Below are 21,021 nucleotides of genomic sequence, written 5' to 3'. Positions count from 1 at the left end.
GTGACTCCCACCTGTATAATCATAACAATTCAGCCTTTCTCTGTTTCCAAGCTCTCCCTAGCTATTTCTGGGAGCACCTGGAATGTATCACATCTGAGGAGAACTGCTCTCCTCATGTTCTTCTCCTTTGATTCTTCTTCTTTGATACCCCATTGCCTACAAACTGGCCAAGGAAGGCGCCTCACCAGGCCACAGGCAGCCAGCATCTTCCAGTCGATGCCTGCTTTACTGCCTAGGTACAGTCCAGGAGTTTCCAAACCTACAAAAACTTCTGGGTGTCATCCAGTGCTTTGATTCCTCTGGTTCCACTGCATTTCTGGGTTCACTCTGTCTCCAGAGCAAACAGGAAGAATGCTCTTCTCCCCAGCTACCTGCATGTTTCACTTGGTATTTTAGGTCCTGAAGCAATAGCGCTTAGGCATTGAATCTCACAAAGTGAGAAAACAGCTTCTTTCCATTCTGTCTGAGGCCCTTTCCTCAACAGAACTCAGATCTACTCCCTGGGACTCAGCTGGATTACATGAACCATTTTGCCATCTCTCAGAATTCCCATTGGCCTCCACAAGCTCAAAATTCCTCTCAAGTCACTGTGTTTTCACCAACGAATATCAATACCTGCAATTAGACATCTGGGTGGTGACCATCATTCTGCCAATTCAGTAGGCAGACCCAACTGAGGTACTCCATTTTATCTTTAAGTGTGCCCATCCCCCCATGGGAGGCCCTGTTAGCAGGGAAAGTAATATAACTAAAGAGTATGAAATAAACTGATATTGCATTTTCATGTGCAATATGCAATGTGCATCTCCCAGGGAGATATCTATTTATTCAATTCTGTGGACAGCTTCAGGACAGGATACGGTGTTTTAGAAATGTTGTTGCATAGTCGCTTTCTACAGTAAGGGCTGAAAAAGAAATACACACCGTGTTTGACTGGAAACCCAAAAGAGACAAAATGTTTTCGGAAATGTGTGCATCATGGACTACTAAATTTGGGCTCATAACCCCTTCTCTCCAGTTATATTCCTGGAAATGTTTTTCAGTTTCTTTGCATAAAATAATCAGTGGACCACAGGGAACAGGCAAACCTGCGCAGAGTATACACCACACCTCCATGGAGCTAGCCAACACTTCCACAGAACTGCACGATTCCCCAGCTCTTAATATGGTTTATTATAAAATCCTTTACCTGCCTCAAAGCACTTTTCATCAAAGCAGCTTTTAAGCTGAAGCTGAGGACCAAGGAATGCCTTTAACAGAATCCTGAAATAGCTTTTAACCCGAGGCTGAGAAGAGAAAGTGCTTTTAACCTAAAGTGCTTTCCTCTTAGGTGCTTCAGCATGTACCTAGCACTCAGCATTAGTGGCTGTGAGAACACCCTTAAGGCCCAAATGAAAGAGACTCCATTATAGATATTCAAACCCGTTATATTAATATATTACATGTAATACTTGAAATCATTAAGCAGTTTTACTCCAACTAAATTTGAATCTTTTCTTATTGAACTATGCATTCATGCAAATAAATTGAAGTCTTACCACCTGGGATTCTAACAAATCTATGCTGATATTAGGAAAAGTACATTGTTCTTTCCTAGATTTTACTTAAATCCAGAGTGAGTCAAAATTTCCACACCTTCTCCACCCTAGAAGAAACTTTCAACTTTTATCGATCACTGAATGACATTTCCAACTTTAGTCCATATTTGTTTGGGCTAAAAAGGTAATTTTATTAAATCATTTAGAATTAATTCAATCAAATATCTGAATAAATTGTATGTATCAGGTTTTCGTCTTAGTCTCATCACTCAAACAGAAATAAAAGAACTGATTTCACAGTATTTTAACTGCAGTGAAGTTCCTACTAAGTAAAGTAAGTAGACAACCTAACCTATAAAAGTTTTAACTTCAGAATAATTGCAGTAAGTTGTGTGCTTGAGCAGTTGAATTCCATGGACAGTTCTCTGTTTTAAAAACATAAAATGTACACAAATAGGGTTAAGGTAGCAAAGTTTGACATCTTTGAATTTTATTCCCTTTTCCTTTTGTAGACCCCTGTGTAATTCTAATAAAATGAGGACAGGCAAAGGAAAAACAGAAAGTATTGTCAACCCAAAATATAAATAATCAGTCTTTGCTAAGCAAAATTTGGCCATGTCAGTCATCCAAAATGCACTAATGCAAACTAAACTGAAATATATTTCTTTCATACTCAAGTGACCGTGGCACAATCTTTACATAAAAGTCACTTTCTTTTATACATTCTCTTCTCTTATTCATTTATTCATTCATTCATTCACTCATGCATATATATTTCACTTGGCATCCAGAAGGGACTGTAATAGGATGCAATAGAAATACATCTATTTCTATAGGAAAGAGGAAGAAATTACATTTATCTTATTCTACTGTGTAAAGCTTCCTTCACCTTGAATATTCTTTTCCAGCTTACTCTATATAGTAAACTTCTATTCATTTTTAGTCCTCCAGCTCAAAGTTACCAACTCCATAAATCCATCCCTGTCTCCCTCATTCTGAATTAGTCCTCCCTTTTCTTTATCCCCAAACTATAATTTCATTGGTTGAATATTTTAATACCTTCCTAGGAGACTGTGAACTATCTCTGGTAGATAGAGATCACCTTACTTCGCTCTGCTTTGTTATTGCCTAAAAGGGGGTAGGAAAGAAAGGAAGCAGGACATGAAATCTTTCAGTGGTTTTAGAATTGCTACTTATTTACAATTTCTCATTCCTTCTTGTGGAAACTCCTATGCCAGTGGGTGCTCCTTTGGTAGAGGCTGCTCCTCCCACCAGCCTCACAATGTTGGGCTACTCCTATGTTAAGTCTTTGGATTTCTCTTTTCTTTTCCTTCTCCTTCACAGACTACTGAGCACTATTCAGATATTCCAGGGCTGAAATACTCCAGCCTTGTGGCTTCAGATTCCATCTGCAAGCTTCCAAACTTAGTACTTCAGCTTCAAATTCCAGACCCTTGAAACTCTAGTCTTGCATGTTCAAACATCTATTTGATATCTCCTAGGATGTTTGGTAGACATCTCACATTTACCTAGAGCAACCCTTGGCTTCCTGGCTTCCACGTGTTCTCGACCTCAGGAAATACCTCTGCTCTTTGCCAGCTGGGGTCACCCTTCATGCTATTCTGTCTCTTCTACTCTCATCAATAAATCCCACCTTAAAAATATATTCTAAATTCAACCACTCTCAGTTGCTTCCACTGTTGACACCCTACCTAAGCACTATCATCTCTCACTGGACTATCTCACCAGCCCCCTAACTGGCCTCTCTGCTTCTTTTCCTGACCCCCTTACATATAGCCTCCACATGGCAACTAGAAAGATCATTTAAAAACATAAATCACTTTAAGTCACTTTCCTGCTCAATGATTTCCAATTACTTAGAATAAAATCATACTTAAAATAATATCTATTGCCCTTCCTGTGACCTATGGGGTCCTACCTGCTTTGTCCCCCAGGCTACCTTATCAGTTTCATCCTCAGCCTTACTTCCTGTTTATCATTTCACTCCAGCTACACTGGCCTTCTTGCTGCTCCTCCAAGGTACGCAACTTACTCCCGTTTGCTACTCCTCTGATGAAATGCTCTGCCTGTGTATTGGTATGGCTCATGCCTTCACTTCTTTGGGTCTCTGCTCAATGCCACTGTCTAGCAAATGTCTGCCCTGACAACACCTCTCTCTTGCTCTCTATCTCCCTGCCATGCTTTATTTTCTCATAGCACCTATCACCATCTGACATTGCATTCCATGTTAATGTGTTTATGTGTTTGTTTCCCCCATTTACACACAGGCTGTGTAAAGACAGAGAGTGTTCTGTTCATTATTCTATCCTCTGAAGGCACTGAAAAATATTCAGGGATGGATAGATTGAATGGATGAATACAAAAATGCAGTAACATTCACTTGGTCAAACCATTGTCTATAGTGTTGTGATTCTGTGCACACACATATAGGGGAGGGTGTGTGTGTGTATGTGTGTAATTTATGTGTTGTGCTGCTCTGGGTAAGCAGAGGTAAGGAGAAGTATAGGGTAAAGTGTTGCCTAGGGGAGACAAATACAGAAAAATTTTATTCTCCTTGTTGCATTTGGGTTAATAAGCTCTTCATCTAAGATACAAATTCCTTCCTGACTAGTGGACCCACCAATGTGTCCATTGCATTAACTGGACCAAAATTGAGTTGAGATCTATTTTTAATGAGTTTAGGAGCTTAAAACAAGGGGCCAAGAGGTACTTCATAGAAGCATTGTTTGGGGTTGAGGGTGAAATTGTGAAAGGTGGAGACGGCTGGAAGCCTGAAAAGGGAAGAAGGAGAAAACATGGAAAGGACTGGGGAAGAACTCACCATACTGTCTGGATGGCAGCTAGCCTGTCTCTGACATCATCTTTGGGCCGATCTTGTCAAAGGATCCCACCCCTGCAGCCAACGGTCCAACGTCTATTGGAAGCTGCAGACCCCAGCCTACCGTTGTTTGAGAAGATCTTCTCCCTAGAGCCTAAGCCAGTTTCCTCCAGGCCAGCCTTTCCAGAGTAGACATTATCATTTTCCACCAGCGACTTTAAAGTCTGTTAGTAGAGGAGATCCAAAAATATGAATAAACATGTGGGGGGAACTATACACAGAAGTGTATATACTTTAAATTCCTATTTATTTAGATTCCAAACTACCTAAAAGTTAAAATAATTAAACTTTTCCCTGTACTTGCCTCTTATGAGAAAAGAAATCACAAGTAAACAAGGCAGTGAGAGAGATTTACTTTCAGTGTATATTAGAGACTCAACGGAGTACCAGCCCAATTTTTGATATCTATGTAACAAAAAGCAATAGCTGATATTTTTAATCAAAGCCCTGAGGCATCATAAGACAATGCGGTACCTTCCAAAGCACTTAAGATAAAGTTCAGTGCTAGTGTTTTAGCATTAAACATATTTTTCCGCATCTTAATTCAAAGCCATAAGCCATCAGTAAACTATAGTTCTTAACTTAAATCACCTATTTCTCCAAAACTATTCAGTAAAGTTGTGGGAAAGTTATATGATGGGGGCTCATATAGTGAGTATTTTAAAGGTGAGGAAGAGAAAAATGTAAGAATGGAAGTGGAGAAAATATAAGAATAGAAATACAATTCCCTGATAAGCAATCTGAAAGTTTTGGTCTGGAAACCTACTCCCAAAAGGAAAACCAAATGTCACTTAGAGTTTAAAATCAAAAGATGAAATCAGTTAAATAGCTGAAATTACCTGTGTTGAGAATATTATTTTAGCCCTCCACTCTCCACTGCCCTGCCCTCATAGCAACCTATTGGGAAATGATCTGCCCATGTGTGTGGCATTCCAAAGGGAGAAAATTTCCAGGTGAATGCTACCTACTATGGAAGCTACATGGACTGTATATTTTCTCATTTCAACCCATTTTTTAGACAAAATCTCAACCCGTTGGACATTGTCTATTGGAACTTCAGATCTCGAGTAATTGATGAACAGAAGTCACTAGGACAGTACTGGTGGTGGAGGTGACAATGCGTATAGCTTCCTGACCCAGCTCTCAGAGTTACAAGGCAGTTGCTGTATTTCCTTTTTCTTATTTCGTGGATCTCCTGAGAACCTTGGATTAAACATCTCCAAGACTGGTCCCTCGCCTCCAGTAATTTCTTTGAGGAATTAATAAATTACTTTAATTTTTTTTTAGTTTTTATTTTATTTTGGAGTATAGTTGATTAACAGTGTTGCGTTAGTTTCAGGTGTACAGCAAAGTGATTCAGTTATAAATTACATTTAGTTCTCAATAAATTCTTTGAGTTTCCTCCTACCCCCATCCTTCAACATCATTTGAATAAATTTTTCTTTGCTTAAGATAGCCACAGTGGATTTTTTTCTATTGTAGCCAGAATCCTTGATGAATATGCCTCACTACCAAAATAATTATCCAATATGTGTGTGTGTGTCCGAACAGTTCAATTTTTTGTTGTTGTTTTCTCTTCCCCTCTTTATTTCTTCATGTATGTAGTTCTAGGTGCTTTGTTTTTCTTCTTTAAAATTCACTAGAGTGGCCGCAATGGGCCTCTGTCCTGAAAGCAGAATAACATCATTTTGAAAAGCCTGTGGAGATTGTCTCCCTGCGTAAATGATGATAACACCGTCACATTATTTGAACATTTAACTGCCTCTATTGAGTAGTTTTCCTCATAGTTTTGATTCATTTGGAATCTAACTGACAAAGATCCCATTACTGGGTGTTCTCTTCATAATTTGTCAAAAAATATATAGCAGAGATGAGGGAGAATGAAGCTAATTTGTAATCTGGGAGGCTTAACCTGGTTATGCTGATGAACTAACTAAATCAGTCAAAAGTTTGAGGGCTTAAAGATTAAAAACCACCATTCCCTAGTTAAACTCTAATTCATTATGTAAACAACATGATTTGTAAGTGCAGTCATGTGGAAGGTCTATTTGTTTTTCTCACCAAAAGATGCTTTCAAAGAAAAATTACAGAAAATGGATTTTCTCCAACCAATGTGTTGCCTGCCACCCCTGGTACAAGCGCTGAAGCAGGAGAACAAAGACGTAATGATCACACCAGCCAAGGCCATAGGCATGTGCAGAGCATTCTGAAAATATTGGCACCCCTAGCAAGAGGTGTTTTCTAAATACAAAAAGTTGTTAAGAGAGGAATAAAGGATTACCAGTGAGCCCACAGATGGGACTATAGATGGGGAGCCGGGAGCTCAGGGTTCTGGGACTGCTCCCTTTTTTGGAATACCATAAGGAGGGGAAAAGCAGAAATAATCCTTAATGTCGTGCCAGCATAGCAAGCATGGATGTTTAGGGGGCAAAAGCTAGGTCATCAATGCTTGCCGAGAAAACAAAACACCTTCTCTCTCCCTCCCCCTTTCTTTACACGGTTTTAAGATAGAAGGTTCTGTGGTTCAAACACATTCCTGTAATTTAATGGTCTTCCTTGGTGTATCAAACTCTGGACTGTATCAGAGTTACAGATGGGTGGCAATCCTACAACAGCCCTTAAATTGGACAATGATGTCTAAGCTAAATCTCTATGATTTACTTCCTTTGGATAGCACTTTTGACTTTGCAAAGTCGTTTCATGTGTAACACCATCTCCTCCACGTTATGTAATTCACCATGTAATGTTGAAGGCTAATGTTGTAGTCAAGTTGTATTTTAGTTGTAATTGATAGAAACTTATTCAAACTGCAAACGTAGGAATGGAATTTATTGGACTACTTAACTGAAAAGTCCAAGGGACAAGGATAGCTTCAGGCATGACTGGACCGCTGGGCACAAAATGCTATCGAATGTTTATCTCCTCCATCCCTCAGCTGTTTTCCACTCTGTTGGCTTAATTCTCCAGTATGTTTTCCCAGAAGCTGGCAATATAACTTCTAGAAGCTTAGACTCATATCCTCATAGTTTACCAACTCCTATAGCAAGAGGGCTCCTCTTTCCCAGTAGCACTAAAAAAAAAAAAAGAGGCCTCAGGATTTGCTTGCCCAGAATCCAACCAGGTCATGTGTTCATGTCTGAACCGATTACTGCGGCCGGGGGAGGAAAGGCATGTTCATCCCTGGAGCTGGAGCTGGTGAGGTCAGCACTACTCAAAACAAATGGCAGCAGAATGAGAAAGTATCATCCCCAAAGGAGAACCAGGGTGCTCTTACTGGAGGATAGAAGAATAGTTCCAGGGCCAGCAAAACCAACAGACATACAACCTACTCTTCCTAACCAGCTGTAACAGGGGGTCTCATTTAGTTATTTTCCCAAGGCTGGTCCTTTCTGTTGTGATTGTAAGTCCTCTTTGAAACCTTGTGGACAATGCTATATCCATGTGCTAGCCAAATTTGTCTAGTTGTATTACACTGAAATTCCCTCTAATTCCTAATGCACCCCATGGCAACCATATATGGTGCCTAGGCATCAGGAAGGGAGCAGTTGAGGCCTGTCGGTTTCATTCACCTCTCTCTCTGCATATTAGCTTCAGTAACACTCATTCATTGCACATCACCATCTCCCCAAATGGCTGCCTTTGCCCCGCAGTGTCTAAATCTAGACGGCCTTTCAATTCAAATCCCTGGAGCAGGTGGTATCTCTGATACCACCTCAGTCTATAGTGTCCCAATTCTAAAACTTTTGCAGGGCGAATTGCATTGACCCAGCTTGGGCCACATGACAACCTTTGATTCAATCAGGTTTACCTGGAAGGCTAGGTCCTTCTACTACAGAGCCACACCTTCTTGGGTAAGTACAGCCACTTTAAAGGCAGGATATAAGTAAGATGGAATTTTTTGACCTTTCTGGTAACCAGGGAAAGCAAACGTCTCCCTTCTATCTAATGAAGTTCAACATATCTAAGCTCTTTTTTCACCAGGGCGTTATTGGCAATCAGGGAGGGATTTTCTCTCCCAGTGCGGGATTGCCTGCACTTACCTGGACCACCCAGTAAGTGGCAGTAGCACACCTCCCCCACCCCAGGCATTATAACAACCGAAAACAGCCAAGAGGGCACCTCACCCCCTCTAGAGCATTCTGGCAATCAGAAACACTCTGCAATTGAAATTCTCTCCTATCCACCCCAAATGAAAATCTTTCCCCAAGTCCCGTCTTTCCTTATAATTAGTGAATTCCCACCACTAAACTTCTAAAAAAGGGAGTCTATTTGCTATCTCTACTTCTTACCTTCTTTTCAAATCTTTACCACAAACATCTGCTTCTCAGTTTCATTCTATGAAAGCCATTTTCCTTATGATCAGCAATAGTCTCTGAATTTCACCTTGATATCCCATCAATGTTCTGCTGTGTCTGAAATGCTATCCTAACTTCTAAATGTCAATCTCTCTTTTCTTCTCCAAACCCTCAGTTTTCAGCATCTTAGTCTCCTTCAACCAAGCAAAACACCTGAAAAGTCCTCTTTGCCTGGTGGGTTGGCTCACCTCCTGCATCCAGTTTACAAATCCCACTGAATCACCCCATCTCTCCATTGTCTTAGTTCAGGTCCTTATCTTTTTTTTTCCCCAGAGCCTGATGTTTTGTAACTATGGACAAATGACTCAATATCTTTGTGCCTCAGTTTCCTCTCCTATAAAATCAGGATGGTAATAGTATCTACCACCAAAGTGTTAAGGATTGTTATAAAGATTAAATAAGTTAAAATATATAAAGTACTTTGACCCTTGCCTGGCTAAATATATCTTCGCTATTTATTATTGAGCGCCCTTGCGATAGCACTAATCACATCATATTATGACTGGTTTTGAGAGCTGTTCTTCCCCCTGCACCGTAGGAGATCATGCTTCATGGATCATTGCATCTTTAGGATGGAGCACACTGTCTGGGCTACAGTGGGCATGGAATAGATAGCTATGGATGAGTGTCAATCTTTGCATTCTTTACGATGCCCTGCATATGGTAGGTGCTTATGAAATATTTGCTGAATTGAATTAAATAGAATTGAATTGATCTGGAGAGAATACATAATAAGGAATGCCATAATATAACATAAAACATAATGAGTTTAAATTTTAAGGTGAGAGAAATTTCCCTTGAGACTCCTCCTTAGGGTTGACTCTAAACGAATGCATATTTCCACGTTCTAACCAAATTTAGATTTTTTGTCTCTATTTATTTGCTCCCCAGTTTTGGTTTCCATGTCCTGTCAACTCTCTTTGTCTTCATTCTCACAGCATAGCTTAGATCACCAAAAATCCAGACTCCTATTATCATCTTTATCAGTAAGCTATTGCTGCCTAACAAACAAACATAGAATCTCAGTGGCAAACTACAAAAAGCACTTCTTTTTCATGTGTCTCTGGGTCACATAGTCTAGGGCAGGCTTGAATGGACAGCTCTGCTTTAAGTTGTAGGTCTGACTGGACTTGTCTCCTCACTGAGGGTTGACCTCAGTTCTGTGCTATATGTATTTACTCTGGAGCCCAGACTGAAGGGGCAGCAGCTACCCAGGGAAACTCTTGGTCTTGGCAATAGTGAAGAAGCAAGGAGGCGAGTAGAAATCTGTAATGTGTCTGAAGGCCTCAGTCTTGAATTGACACATCATTTCTACACGTGCTACGTTGTCCAGAGCAAGTCATATGGCCAAGCCCTATAGCAGTGAAATGAGGAAAATAAATGTTGCCCACTCTAGTGAGTTTTACTACACAGTCAGATGGCAGAGGTGGTGAATGTGTGAATCTAATTCAGAGAAGATGAGATGAATTCTCAATGATGATTAAATTTACCACAAGCCTATCCTGATTCTGGTCTCCCCGAGCAATCACATTAACCTCTTAACAAATCTCTTTGTGTTCAGTCTTCCCCACTCTCTGTGCCCCCCATTTGGTTATGAACCTTTTGGTTACAGGTGATAGAATACCCAGTTAAAAATTATTTATATTATATTTAATTATTATTATATTTATATTCATATAACAGGAAGTCTAGAGAAAGTGTTTTAGGATAGGTTTAAAAGTTCAACAATATTGTTGAGGTCTCAGGTTTTTGTACCTTCTTTTATAATCATGTTTAGCTTTTGTTTGCAAGCTTCTTGCCTCGTGGTGACAAGATTGCAGCAGTAGCTTCAGGCATTGCATGATTGCACAGTGATGTTCAAAGCAGGAAGGAAGAAAGAAAGAATGTCTTCATATACCCCTCTCCGTTTATCAGGGAAAAAAATCTCTTGTAGATTCCCAAGTCACGTTCCCTTACATTTTACCAACCAGAACTATCTAATTTAAACTAACTAAAGCTACAGGGGAAGCAGAAGTCAATGGAGAACATTTTCAGGTCTGTCTTATGAGTGGACTTTAAAAACAAGAAAGAAGTTGGGAGGGGAATAGGGTGTGTATAAGAAATCGATGGTATTTGCACACTCTCAAATAATTGCCTACCTGACTTAATATTTAAGACTCTTTATAACATAATCTTCATCTCCTTTTAAAGCTTAATACATCAAGGTTTTTCTAAATAAGAAAGAGTGAATGTTTTCCTCAGCACACCACATTCTTCTCATCACTCTTCTCATCATTGATGTGTTTGTTTGCCTCTCCTCCATCTTCTCCAAATGCCCTTTTTGTCCTCTTTCTTACCTCTCCAGTCTAAGTCTTACTTATCCTCGAGGATTCATTTCTTCTTTGGGAAGTCTTCCATGTGCACTCAAGGCTGTTCAGATTGCCCTGCAACATGCTCCCATTGCATATGTGCTTCCCCAGGTATAGTATTTTTCACGATATGTTCTTACCTGTTTACTTATATGATGCCCGCACTAGACAAGAAACTTTTAGAGCATAGGAATTGAGTCTTGGTTATTGTGTTACCAGTGCCATTCCTAGTTCCTGACGCAGAGCAGGCACTCAGAATTTTTTTTTTTTTTTTTTTTTGGTAAATAACTGAGTGAATGAAACAGTAAATACACTAGAATGCCTTCATCTTTATCTTCCTGTATCTACCTATCAGAAGAAAAAAAATAAACAAACAAAAGAAACCTCTCTCCAGATTTTAACACCACTCCATTCAGGAATCTATCTTTTTTGAATTACCTCCATCTCATAAACTTCCCTCCACTCTGCCCCCACCAAACACCACATCTGCACTACATGACTCAAAAAACCCGATGCTATAGAACATCTTCCTTAGCACTGAGTACCTTTTATGATACCTGTTGTAGTCTATTTTTTATATTATTTGAATATTTCTTTCAGCCCTACAGTATTATGACTTCTTGATATCTTTTTCACAACCTAATATGCCTACTTCATCACTACAAGTATAAAAGATACTCAATAAATATTTGTGAAATTCATTTGAATTATGATTACTATTAAGGGATTTTCTACTCTATAACAATTCCTCCTGACTATAACCTCTGGCCAAATTAAATGATCAAATCTGAAGTTTTGGATTATTTTTCTTAAGTAATGTTTTATTTTATCCTTTCTTATAGTGGTGACTCACTGTTTTTGGACAAATCTTTGTTACTTGACTAGCTATTCAAAGCAAATACCTATGATTATTTCCCACTTCTCTACACTATGTTGCTGTGTTTTGAGCTTATCTTCTTTCTCTCTCTTGCAAAAAATGCACATTTCCATATTGAAGTACATTATTATTGGTGCTTTCGCCTTAATTCTTTCCCTCTCTGCTAAGTTCTCAATTCAAGCCTTCGCCTTTTCTGAGAAATGGATGAAAACCGTGACTTTCTGGAAGTCTCACCACAGTCCATGTTGACGACCCCTTTGTAATAATACATCGTTTAGCATTCTGTTATGCTGCATTTTATATTTTTCTCACCACTTCTGCTAAAAATATGTTTTAAATGCATTGAAGACCTCCACTGATGATTAAGATGCTGTCTTACTGTCAATAATTCAATAAATATTCATTGAACTTCTAATGTATGCCAAACGTTGTCGAGTTACTGGGGATCCAGTAATAAAGGAAATAGGAATAGTCCTTACTCTCCTGGGTTTTGCATTCTAAGCAAGGGAAGCAACTAACCAGTAAACGTATCAATCTAATATGTCAGGTGGAGAAAAGTGCTCTAAGAAAAGTAATATGGGGCAGCATGGAGAGTTCTATTGGCAGTGGTTGCCAGGTTTTATTTAAAGGTGGATAGGAAAGGCTACAATAAGAAGGTGACCTTTGATCAGAGAGCTAGGGCAATAGAGCTCCATGCAGAGGAAATAATAAGTGCAATGTCCCTGAGGCAGAACATGAATCAGCAATGTGGACAGAGTGGTGGCAGGCAAGTGATGAGCTGGAGAGAGTGGAGAGGAAGCAAATGAAATCAGTTAATTGGTGGAAGGTCAGGTCGTTTACTGCCTTGGTAGTGATGTTAGGGAATTGGATTTCATTCTGTGCGAGAGGGGAAGCCCTTGAACCTACTAAATATTTGTTTCATTATCAGTAATCAACATCTATGCTGTTAAAAAGGTTCTGGAAATGGATGGTGGTGATGGTTGCACACCAATGCACATGTACTTAATGCCACTAAACTGTACACATAAAAGTGGTTAAAATGGACACTTTTATGTTATATATATTTTAACACAGTTTTAAAAAATCTTTGCGCGAATACCATGGGCCCAAATTTGTGCTAGGCACTGGTGACCGTAAGAACGTATAAGCAATGCAGCACTCAGAATCTGCTTTGAGAAAATACATTCCATATATTATAAGTGTAAATACACAATGCAAGGTAGCATAAATCATGTTCCAAATGAGAGGGCTAGGCTAGAATTTCACAAAGTGTGTTCTGGGAAGCATTAGTCTGGAGAGATGCCCTTTGAAATAAAAGGATCTTACTCAAATAAGTTTGGGAAATAATGCATCCTCCAGCCCCGCCTGGAGATTCCCAGTGCACACTGGCATAACACAGGCTCTAAAAATAAGTACACATGAAAGAAACCTGTTTAACTTTGTTTAACCCAATGTGGCTAAACCATTTTGATTACAGGCTTTTCCCCCCAAATCGCCTATTAACATCCTGAAGAACTGGTATTCCAAAGGACCTATGTTACAGGAGACATAAAGCTGAGATAGGAAGGATAGAGTTTATGGAGAAAGAGCCATCTGAGCTGAGCCCTAAAAGAAAGGGGATACTTAGATTAGAGAAGAGGAAGGGCATTCAAGGCAGGAGAGATGTGAAGAAATTCACTTCAAAGTAAGTCTCCGGGAACTTGCTTTCTTCGAATATCATTGAGCCACAGGGTGAATCTTCTACATATACTAACAACATCATAATTTTGATAACCATTGACAAATTTGTTCTCAAACACTAAGACACCAATTCGCTAAGATTAATTATTTAGTAGAAGTTTTCTTAATTCCTTGTCATTATTTTATAGACAACAAAGTTAAGCCCAGAGAGACTATAAATTACTCAGTCATCCCTGCCTAATCGATGGCAGAGTGTTAGTTTTCTTTCTCTGGGGCCAGAGTCCTGTTCCATAGGGAAGGGAGTTATGGTCTTTGTATGTCTACAATAGACACTTTGGAATTAAAGCAAAAAATCGATTCCTATGCAAGATGCAGATTTCATCATTCAGTGGATATGGAAACAGAATCAAATTAAAGAACAACGCAAGCTTGGATTTTAATGAAGCTCATCTTTGTTTCTTTTGCAGATCAAATTTTTGGCTCTCATCTGCACACAGTGTGTGAACGTGAAAATTCCACAGTTCCGCGGTTTGTAAAGCAGTGCATTGAAGCTGTCGAAAAAAGAGGTGGGTAACTGAATATACAGCAGTTTCCCCCAATACTGTACCCTCTACACAACCAGTGCTCAAGTTAACAGCACTGGCAAGCTATGCAATTAAAACTTGACTTTTGTTAATCAGTTAAGAGGATCAAGTTTCTTATTAACTTAAGTTTGTTTTCACAGTAGGGACATCAATAATTCCCACTAATGTTCTTTTTTTAATATTTTTTTCTGTCTGACATGTTGTTGATTCAATTGCAAACTTCTTGTTTTCTCGCCAGTGATAAAACATTCATAAAATATCAGCACTCACAGTGTTAGAACCCTCCTAACATTCATGCTGGTAGATTTTGTGCCAGAACATATTTTGGTAAGCCCCCAACATTACCCAAGTGAAGCAAACAGCGTTTCTACTTGCACATGGTGATATTCCATCTTCCACGTGTATCTGTTCAGCACAGAATATGCCTAACTGGTTTTCCTGGAACAATTAACAGACACACCTCCAGTGTTAAGATGACCTTTGATTCCTATATTTCAACATTCTGTTTTTCATTTGAAATTATTTCATCTTACTGAGGGGAACAAAACAAAACCCATCTGAGTCATCATTTCTATGCTAGTCTATCTGTGGGGTGTTTTTCCTTCAGACTATGACTTTATTCATTCAAGGTCATTTTCCCTGAAAGATACATACAGTAGGTGCAGAATCTCAAAAACGTATATTGTATAGAAATGTGAAGCTTCATCACCATCTGTTAAAAGTTTACAACATATTCCCAGGATCTAGGGGAATATATATCATGTAAAAGACAGAGGTGTTTCCAGAAAAAGAATTGGTGAATCTGTTCCCCTTTTCAGCTCCCAGTCTCTTAAAACAATAGAACCAAGGGAAGAAATCTTTACCAAGTTATCTGCTAGGGAAAAGCCATTTTAATTCTCTCGATGTTACCTGGCTTTATTACAGAAACATAATAAAAATGGTCTGCAGTTTCCAACTCCTGGAAATTCATACTTTGATTACACTGTAAGGACAGCCTTGGGATCCTGTTATTCCCATATCAGTAGGGAATGAGAGAATAACAAGAAGGGGACGAGTGGGTAGGGAAAGCGGATAAAGTGAGCAGCTTTGGGGAAAAGCATATCAACACATCAGAGAGAAGAGGTGAGGGTTCAAAGAGAGAGTAGAAAACAGTAAAAGCAGAATGAACACAAGGAAAGGTATCTGTGAGGAATGGAATCAATTGAAGTTTAGAGAGAAATGTCTTTTTATTGTATGCTGCAATCTCATTTAATTTTGTAAGTATATATTTTAGGAATAAATATTATTTAATAAGTACTTAAAGCCAAATGAATCACTGAAAATGCTATAATGCTATTATTGCTAATAGTTAAATTATCATCATTTTCAGGAAATCTTCATTCACTTATAAATACTCAGCATTGATGGTGTGAGCACTGTTATATTAGAGCAAAAATCCAAATAGGACTTTGGGGGAAGCTGTACATAATAAGCTATGTGTAAAAAAACGGTTCTATACCTCTCTATTTATGTACATACCCCAGGCAAAATGAAAACTCTACTAGATACAGCCTTGTGGCATGCAAACACCATGGTATTGCAGAATAGAAAATGCCCATAAATAGAAACTGTATGTTTTTGTTCATAGTATTTTGTTGGTGATTTTTAATAAAATAAGACAATGTATTTTCTGACAGGGGCAATCATATTTGGCATTATATTTCATTGTCCCAATGTTTACTCTTAAAATGAATTTGTAGATTCAGCACTGAACAGGCACTAATCACACATACGATTATTAAAATAATTCCTAAGTGTTTTAATGAAACTCAAAGACTGCAATTCCATAAAGCAACTGATAATTCAAAGCACTTTGGCAATGTCAGCTTAAAGGAACTGTATGGAAATGTTCAATAAAAACTCAGAGACACAAGGTAAACCTCTCACATCACTGCAAGATTTACAAGTGTGTGCTTTTGATGATATTTTTCTATGATCATTTTGTTGGATTAATATTCTTACGCTGATATGCCAATTCTATTTACTCAAAGTGTTGTTTTTACTAAATTTTGGCATAAAGCACCTCAGGACAGAAATAATTTATGTGAATCTAAGTCCAATGTTTATGCAGGCTTCTGATGACATTTTATGCTGGGGTTGTTGTTAGGAAGTAGCATATAAAGGTGCCAAGTCTCTCAGCACGGCTGGACTCTGCATATCTAGAGCCCTCCTTCTAATGGCCAGATCCTCTTCCAGCCAAGATACTTAACTGCAGAGTCATGGGAAATGCTTATGGACCAGTTATGGGAAAGGCACTTTTAAAGAAAACTGTGTGTTTACTCTCACAGTCTTAGGAAAATGGTCTCAATCCTCACTACAGCAGCCCATCAGCTGTTATAAAAAATATTTGTTTCCTTTCTCTCTTTTTTTCTTGAGGTTATTTCCCCCACCTTAAAAAAATAATTTACAAACTGTAGCTGGATTTTTTTAATGCTTCTTACATGCTTGATTTCAAATGAAACAACATCAGGAGGACATTTCTCACCATTTATTCATTCATTCCTCCATTCATTCATTCATTCATTCAGTTAGTTACTTGTACTTGGCAGAGCCAATTTGCCCATGCTCCTCTAGTCTCCACAGGGAAATCCTACCCAGCCCTTGGCACAAAATACATTCTCTGTTCACCCCTGGTAAAGTGGTATTAGTTACATTTTAAATTTTGCATCTCTTGGACATACCTAGAAGGAAATCTCTTAGTGAGCGGAATGTGAACCAATTTAGCGAATCACTTGTTTAGTATGTTTCCTTATCTTGATTTGGATTTCCTTTATTCCTCTAAACCACCAGAGCATTCTCCTTCTTACCAACTATTATAACTAGATTAAAGTTATTTCTGTGGTTTCTGACATTGTCTGCTCGGCCTAGAAAACATACAGAAAACTTGGAGGGCAAACTGTAAAGGAGTGTGTTAGTCTTTAAAGCTTTTCCAAGTGGTTCATTCTCTCTTGCCTTGCCTTTACAGTTTTAGATTTTATATATATATGTGAAATCATAAGTAGCCAATGAAAAATTCAACTTATGTTTCTTCTTCCGGAGCACTTTCTGCAAAAATATTGAATTATTGTTCAGCTAATGTTCAATACATATGGTAAACTGACTAAAAGCAGGAGATCATCTGATACTTTTTTGAGGTCTGGGGGGACAAGCCTGGAGAGGGTAACATTGTGACACACTGGTGGTATGTAGGTCTAAACAGGGAGAAGTCCAGTTTTCAGTGCTTTATAAAACACTTTCTGTAGTTTATGATGACCTCAAAGGTGTATAGAAATTGCTTACTTAAAAATAGGGTCACCTGGATCACTTAGAGACAAGGACCTAGGAGACGTGAACTAAACAAAGTACTAAACTGGTATAATTAGTACTGAGACCTTAACCCATAGTTTTTTATATGAAAACTGTGTAACTGACTGACTGCTCTTTGTGAAGGCCAGTTACTGATATTTGGAAAGAACGGCACACAGTGTGTGCCACATTGTAAACACTCACTGAAGTAACAGACACCAGTGTTTATTGCATTTCGGCAGTAAGTAGCTATTCAGTACCTACTCTGTGTCACTCTCCATACTACCAGCTGAGAATATAGAGAAGATATACATTAAACAAACTGTGATCAGTGCTGTGAAAGCAAAGAATAGATATTGTGCTAGAAGAAAGAACAACCACTACAGTAATAATAAAAAACAATAGAAGAAGTTTGTCAGCTTAAAAATGGCATAATAGGGGATGGGGGAAATGGAAAGATCTTAGTCAAAGGGCATAAAGTTGCAGTTATGCAGGATGAATAAGTCTAGAGACCTACTATACAAGCATGATGACCAGAGTTAACAATACTGTGTTGAATACTGAAAATAAGCTAAGAGAGTAGATTTCAGGTGCTCTCGTCACAGACAAAAATTGGTAGTTATGTGAGGAGATGATATGTTAATTAGTTGGCCATTTTGCTGTGTCTATGTATATCAAATCATCATGTTGTACACCTTAAATATATATAATTTTTATTTAGAATATATTTTTAAATGACATTATAAACCCTGAATAATAAAACACGTACTCTTCTGGTTTTAGCCTCCTGATAAGACCAGAAGTTTAATTACACACTATTTCCCAGGTTATTTTCTTGACACATTGTGACAGCACAATACAAGGAGCCCCTTGGTGTGAGATACCCAAAAGAACATGCCATAGATGATGAACCAGTCCTTCTTCTACACAACAATACCATACATTGCCAAAGACTTCCATTCTATAACAATGGAGTTAACTAAATGAATGAACACGTTTCTACACTAAATGTATTTTTATGCATTGAATATATTTTTGTTTGTAAAGGAATAGGGCTGGTTTTAAAACAATTTTTAAATTTCATTTGGATTGGCATTCATCCTTTGGAATATGGTTTAACAACTCATTCTTCCTCCATGATTCCCAGTTCTGATTATTATGCCCCTGAACTATTTAACAACATTAAAATGATACCTAGAGATCTGTTGCAAACAATGTGTACACACTTAACACCACTTAACTGTACACTTAAAAATGGTTAAAATGGTAAATTTTGTATTATATGGTTTTCTTTACCACAGTTAAAAATCAGTGATACCAGGTCTTCCAAATTTGATGATTCCAGCTATAAGCTACTTTGCAGAATGCCTCAGCAGATGCTAACCGACAATTTTGCTCTTTCTTTTTTCTGGAACACAAAATACTATGACAAGAATGATACACAAAATTACATATTTGACTTGGTGCCTAAAAGCCACCCTGGGATCCATAACCTTGCTTAAAGATTTAAGAAAGACCTTTAGTCTACTTCTGAGAAGGTCCTTAGCCTCAAAAGCTTTATCTCTCTACTTGACTTCTTAGCAGCTGTTATATTTTTTTGCTGTCGTTTGTTTGACAGGATCCAGTTATAGGTTCCGATGTCTGTTTAAAGAAACAAGGAGGCTGTTGGCTTTAAAATTCCTTCATTGCTTGTGTGATCAGCATTTTCCCAGGCTTTTCTACATAGTTTGCCAAGCAAAGGGACTGACCTTTTGTAGCAAACACTTTTTCATTTCAAAATGCTCACTTTGATTTTTGTCCCATTTTATGCTCATTCCAAACTGTTTACAACCCACTAAAAATGACTGTGAATTATATGTTTGTGTAATGGATTCCTTTTGTGGTCAGAGTGGAATGTTTACTTTGAACAATTAGTTATCTTTGGGTAGATTATAGCAACTTGGAAAAAGAATGGCTAAGATTATTATTATACCTTAACTGTTTCTTTTTGGTAATTCAGCTGCTGTTACGTGAAGTTTGAGAGAAAGACACATTAAGAATCCCATGCCATTATAAATGGAATCTATTTCTCTAATTGTGTCAATATTTATTTAGACGTATTTATTAATATCATATGAAGGTAAGGTTATACACCTACACAGGAGTATACTTACTGAGTCATAAAAATTCAGAACAAGGACTATATGTAAATACATGGATATTTACTATTATATATAGTGCATGCCTTGCTTAACATGTACGTGCAAATTAAGTAAGGCATGCCCATGTATGTACTTATTATAAAAAGAACAGGCAAGATTCAGTGCACCAGTCTGCCTCTTGAGATACTACCAAGTGTTCACTTGCAAAAATAAAACTACGTAGTCTATTCCCATTGCCTGATGATCTAGGCCCCTGAAGGGCAGATCATAATGCCTTCCCTAGACAAGCTCTGCTCCCAGTTCTGCTAATTTTGTCCTGTTCATTCTTTCCCACTTTGGGATAATCTATTATAGTTGGATCCAGGCACGCACCAAAGGCTGATACTTCCATGAAGAATGTGCAATTTGTACTGTTTAGTTTGTGACGAGATTCTTGAAAACTTTTATGATTCTATCTTGTTCCAGAGGGACTTCTGCTTGCTAGTTTTAAAAGCAGTGAGTAAAAAAAAAAAAGTAACAAAAACAAAACAAACTGATAAAAATTACATGCTCAAAAAATAAAATCAAGAGTTCAAGATAAGCACTATTCTTTTTTCCCCAGAGAATATTTGTGGACTGAACAAAAATGTTTCTAAGGGCACTGACCTATGTCTTCCTTTTTTTTTTAAGTGCTTGCTTTTTATGCCTAAAGTTAGGCATCCACATGCTTTTACAATAGCAATGATCCTCCAAGAAACTCCGTGAAAGTTTACAGCAAATTTTCCTTAGTTTTTACTTCTGAGTTAAAATCAAGTCCAGTTTAGCGTTTTTGGTGTTTTATGTTTTGTTTTAATGCAACCAATGACAGCCACCTTCCTGACAGCAGTAGTCTTGTGGGTCCAAGTTGGAATTGGCTCTTTGGGGTAGTCATGCTGGGGCCTCTGTGTCTGTAAGAAAGCCACATTCAGGGCTAGAGGGGAAGACAAAATCAAAAAAGAGTAAACAGGAAACAGCCAGCGAGAGTATAAAAGAGAAACTGGGAAAAGACAACCAAAAGAAATCAGAGATGACAAGGTGGAGAGAGAGAAAAAAGCTGTGTTTTGCAATTAAGAAAACAAATGTGGATAAAAGGACTTGCTTGTGAGGTCTGTAATGAAGAGAAGACAGACTATTGAACCAGTTACCATCTCTGCCATAGTTACCTAATACCTACTTCCCTGTTCCAGAGAAATGTACTCCTGCTCCAGAAAATGCTTGTCAGTTAAATCTTGCCATGAATGTTCACAAATTCTGAAT

General features: G+C 38.2%; 1 protein-coding gene across 2 annotated transcripts in view; it reads left to right on the top strand.

Moving 5' to 3' along the window:
* ARHGAP15 (Rho GTPase activating protein 15) overlaps nt 1-21,021 on the top strand; it is a 617,448-nt gene that overhangs the window by 378,804 nt on the left and 217,623 nt on the right. For both annotated transcript variants that reach the window (XM_082395825.1, XM_082395826.1), the window contains one exon: nt 14,165-14,263. In XM_082395825.1, coding sequence (XP_082251951.1) covers nt 14,165-14,263 — 99 coding nt within the window. The remainder of the gene's footprint in view (nt 1-14,164; nt 14,264-21,021) is intronic.

Source organism: Balaenoptera borealis (genome assembly GCF_965194805.1).
Source record: "Balaenoptera borealis genome assembly, chromosome: 6".
Taxonomy (NCBI): domain Eukaryota; kingdom Metazoa; phylum Chordata; class Mammalia; order Artiodactyla; family Balaenopteridae; genus Balaenoptera; species Balaenoptera borealis.
Note: the sequence above shows the minus strand (reverse complement) of the source record. Positions and strands in the feature narration are given on the sequence as shown.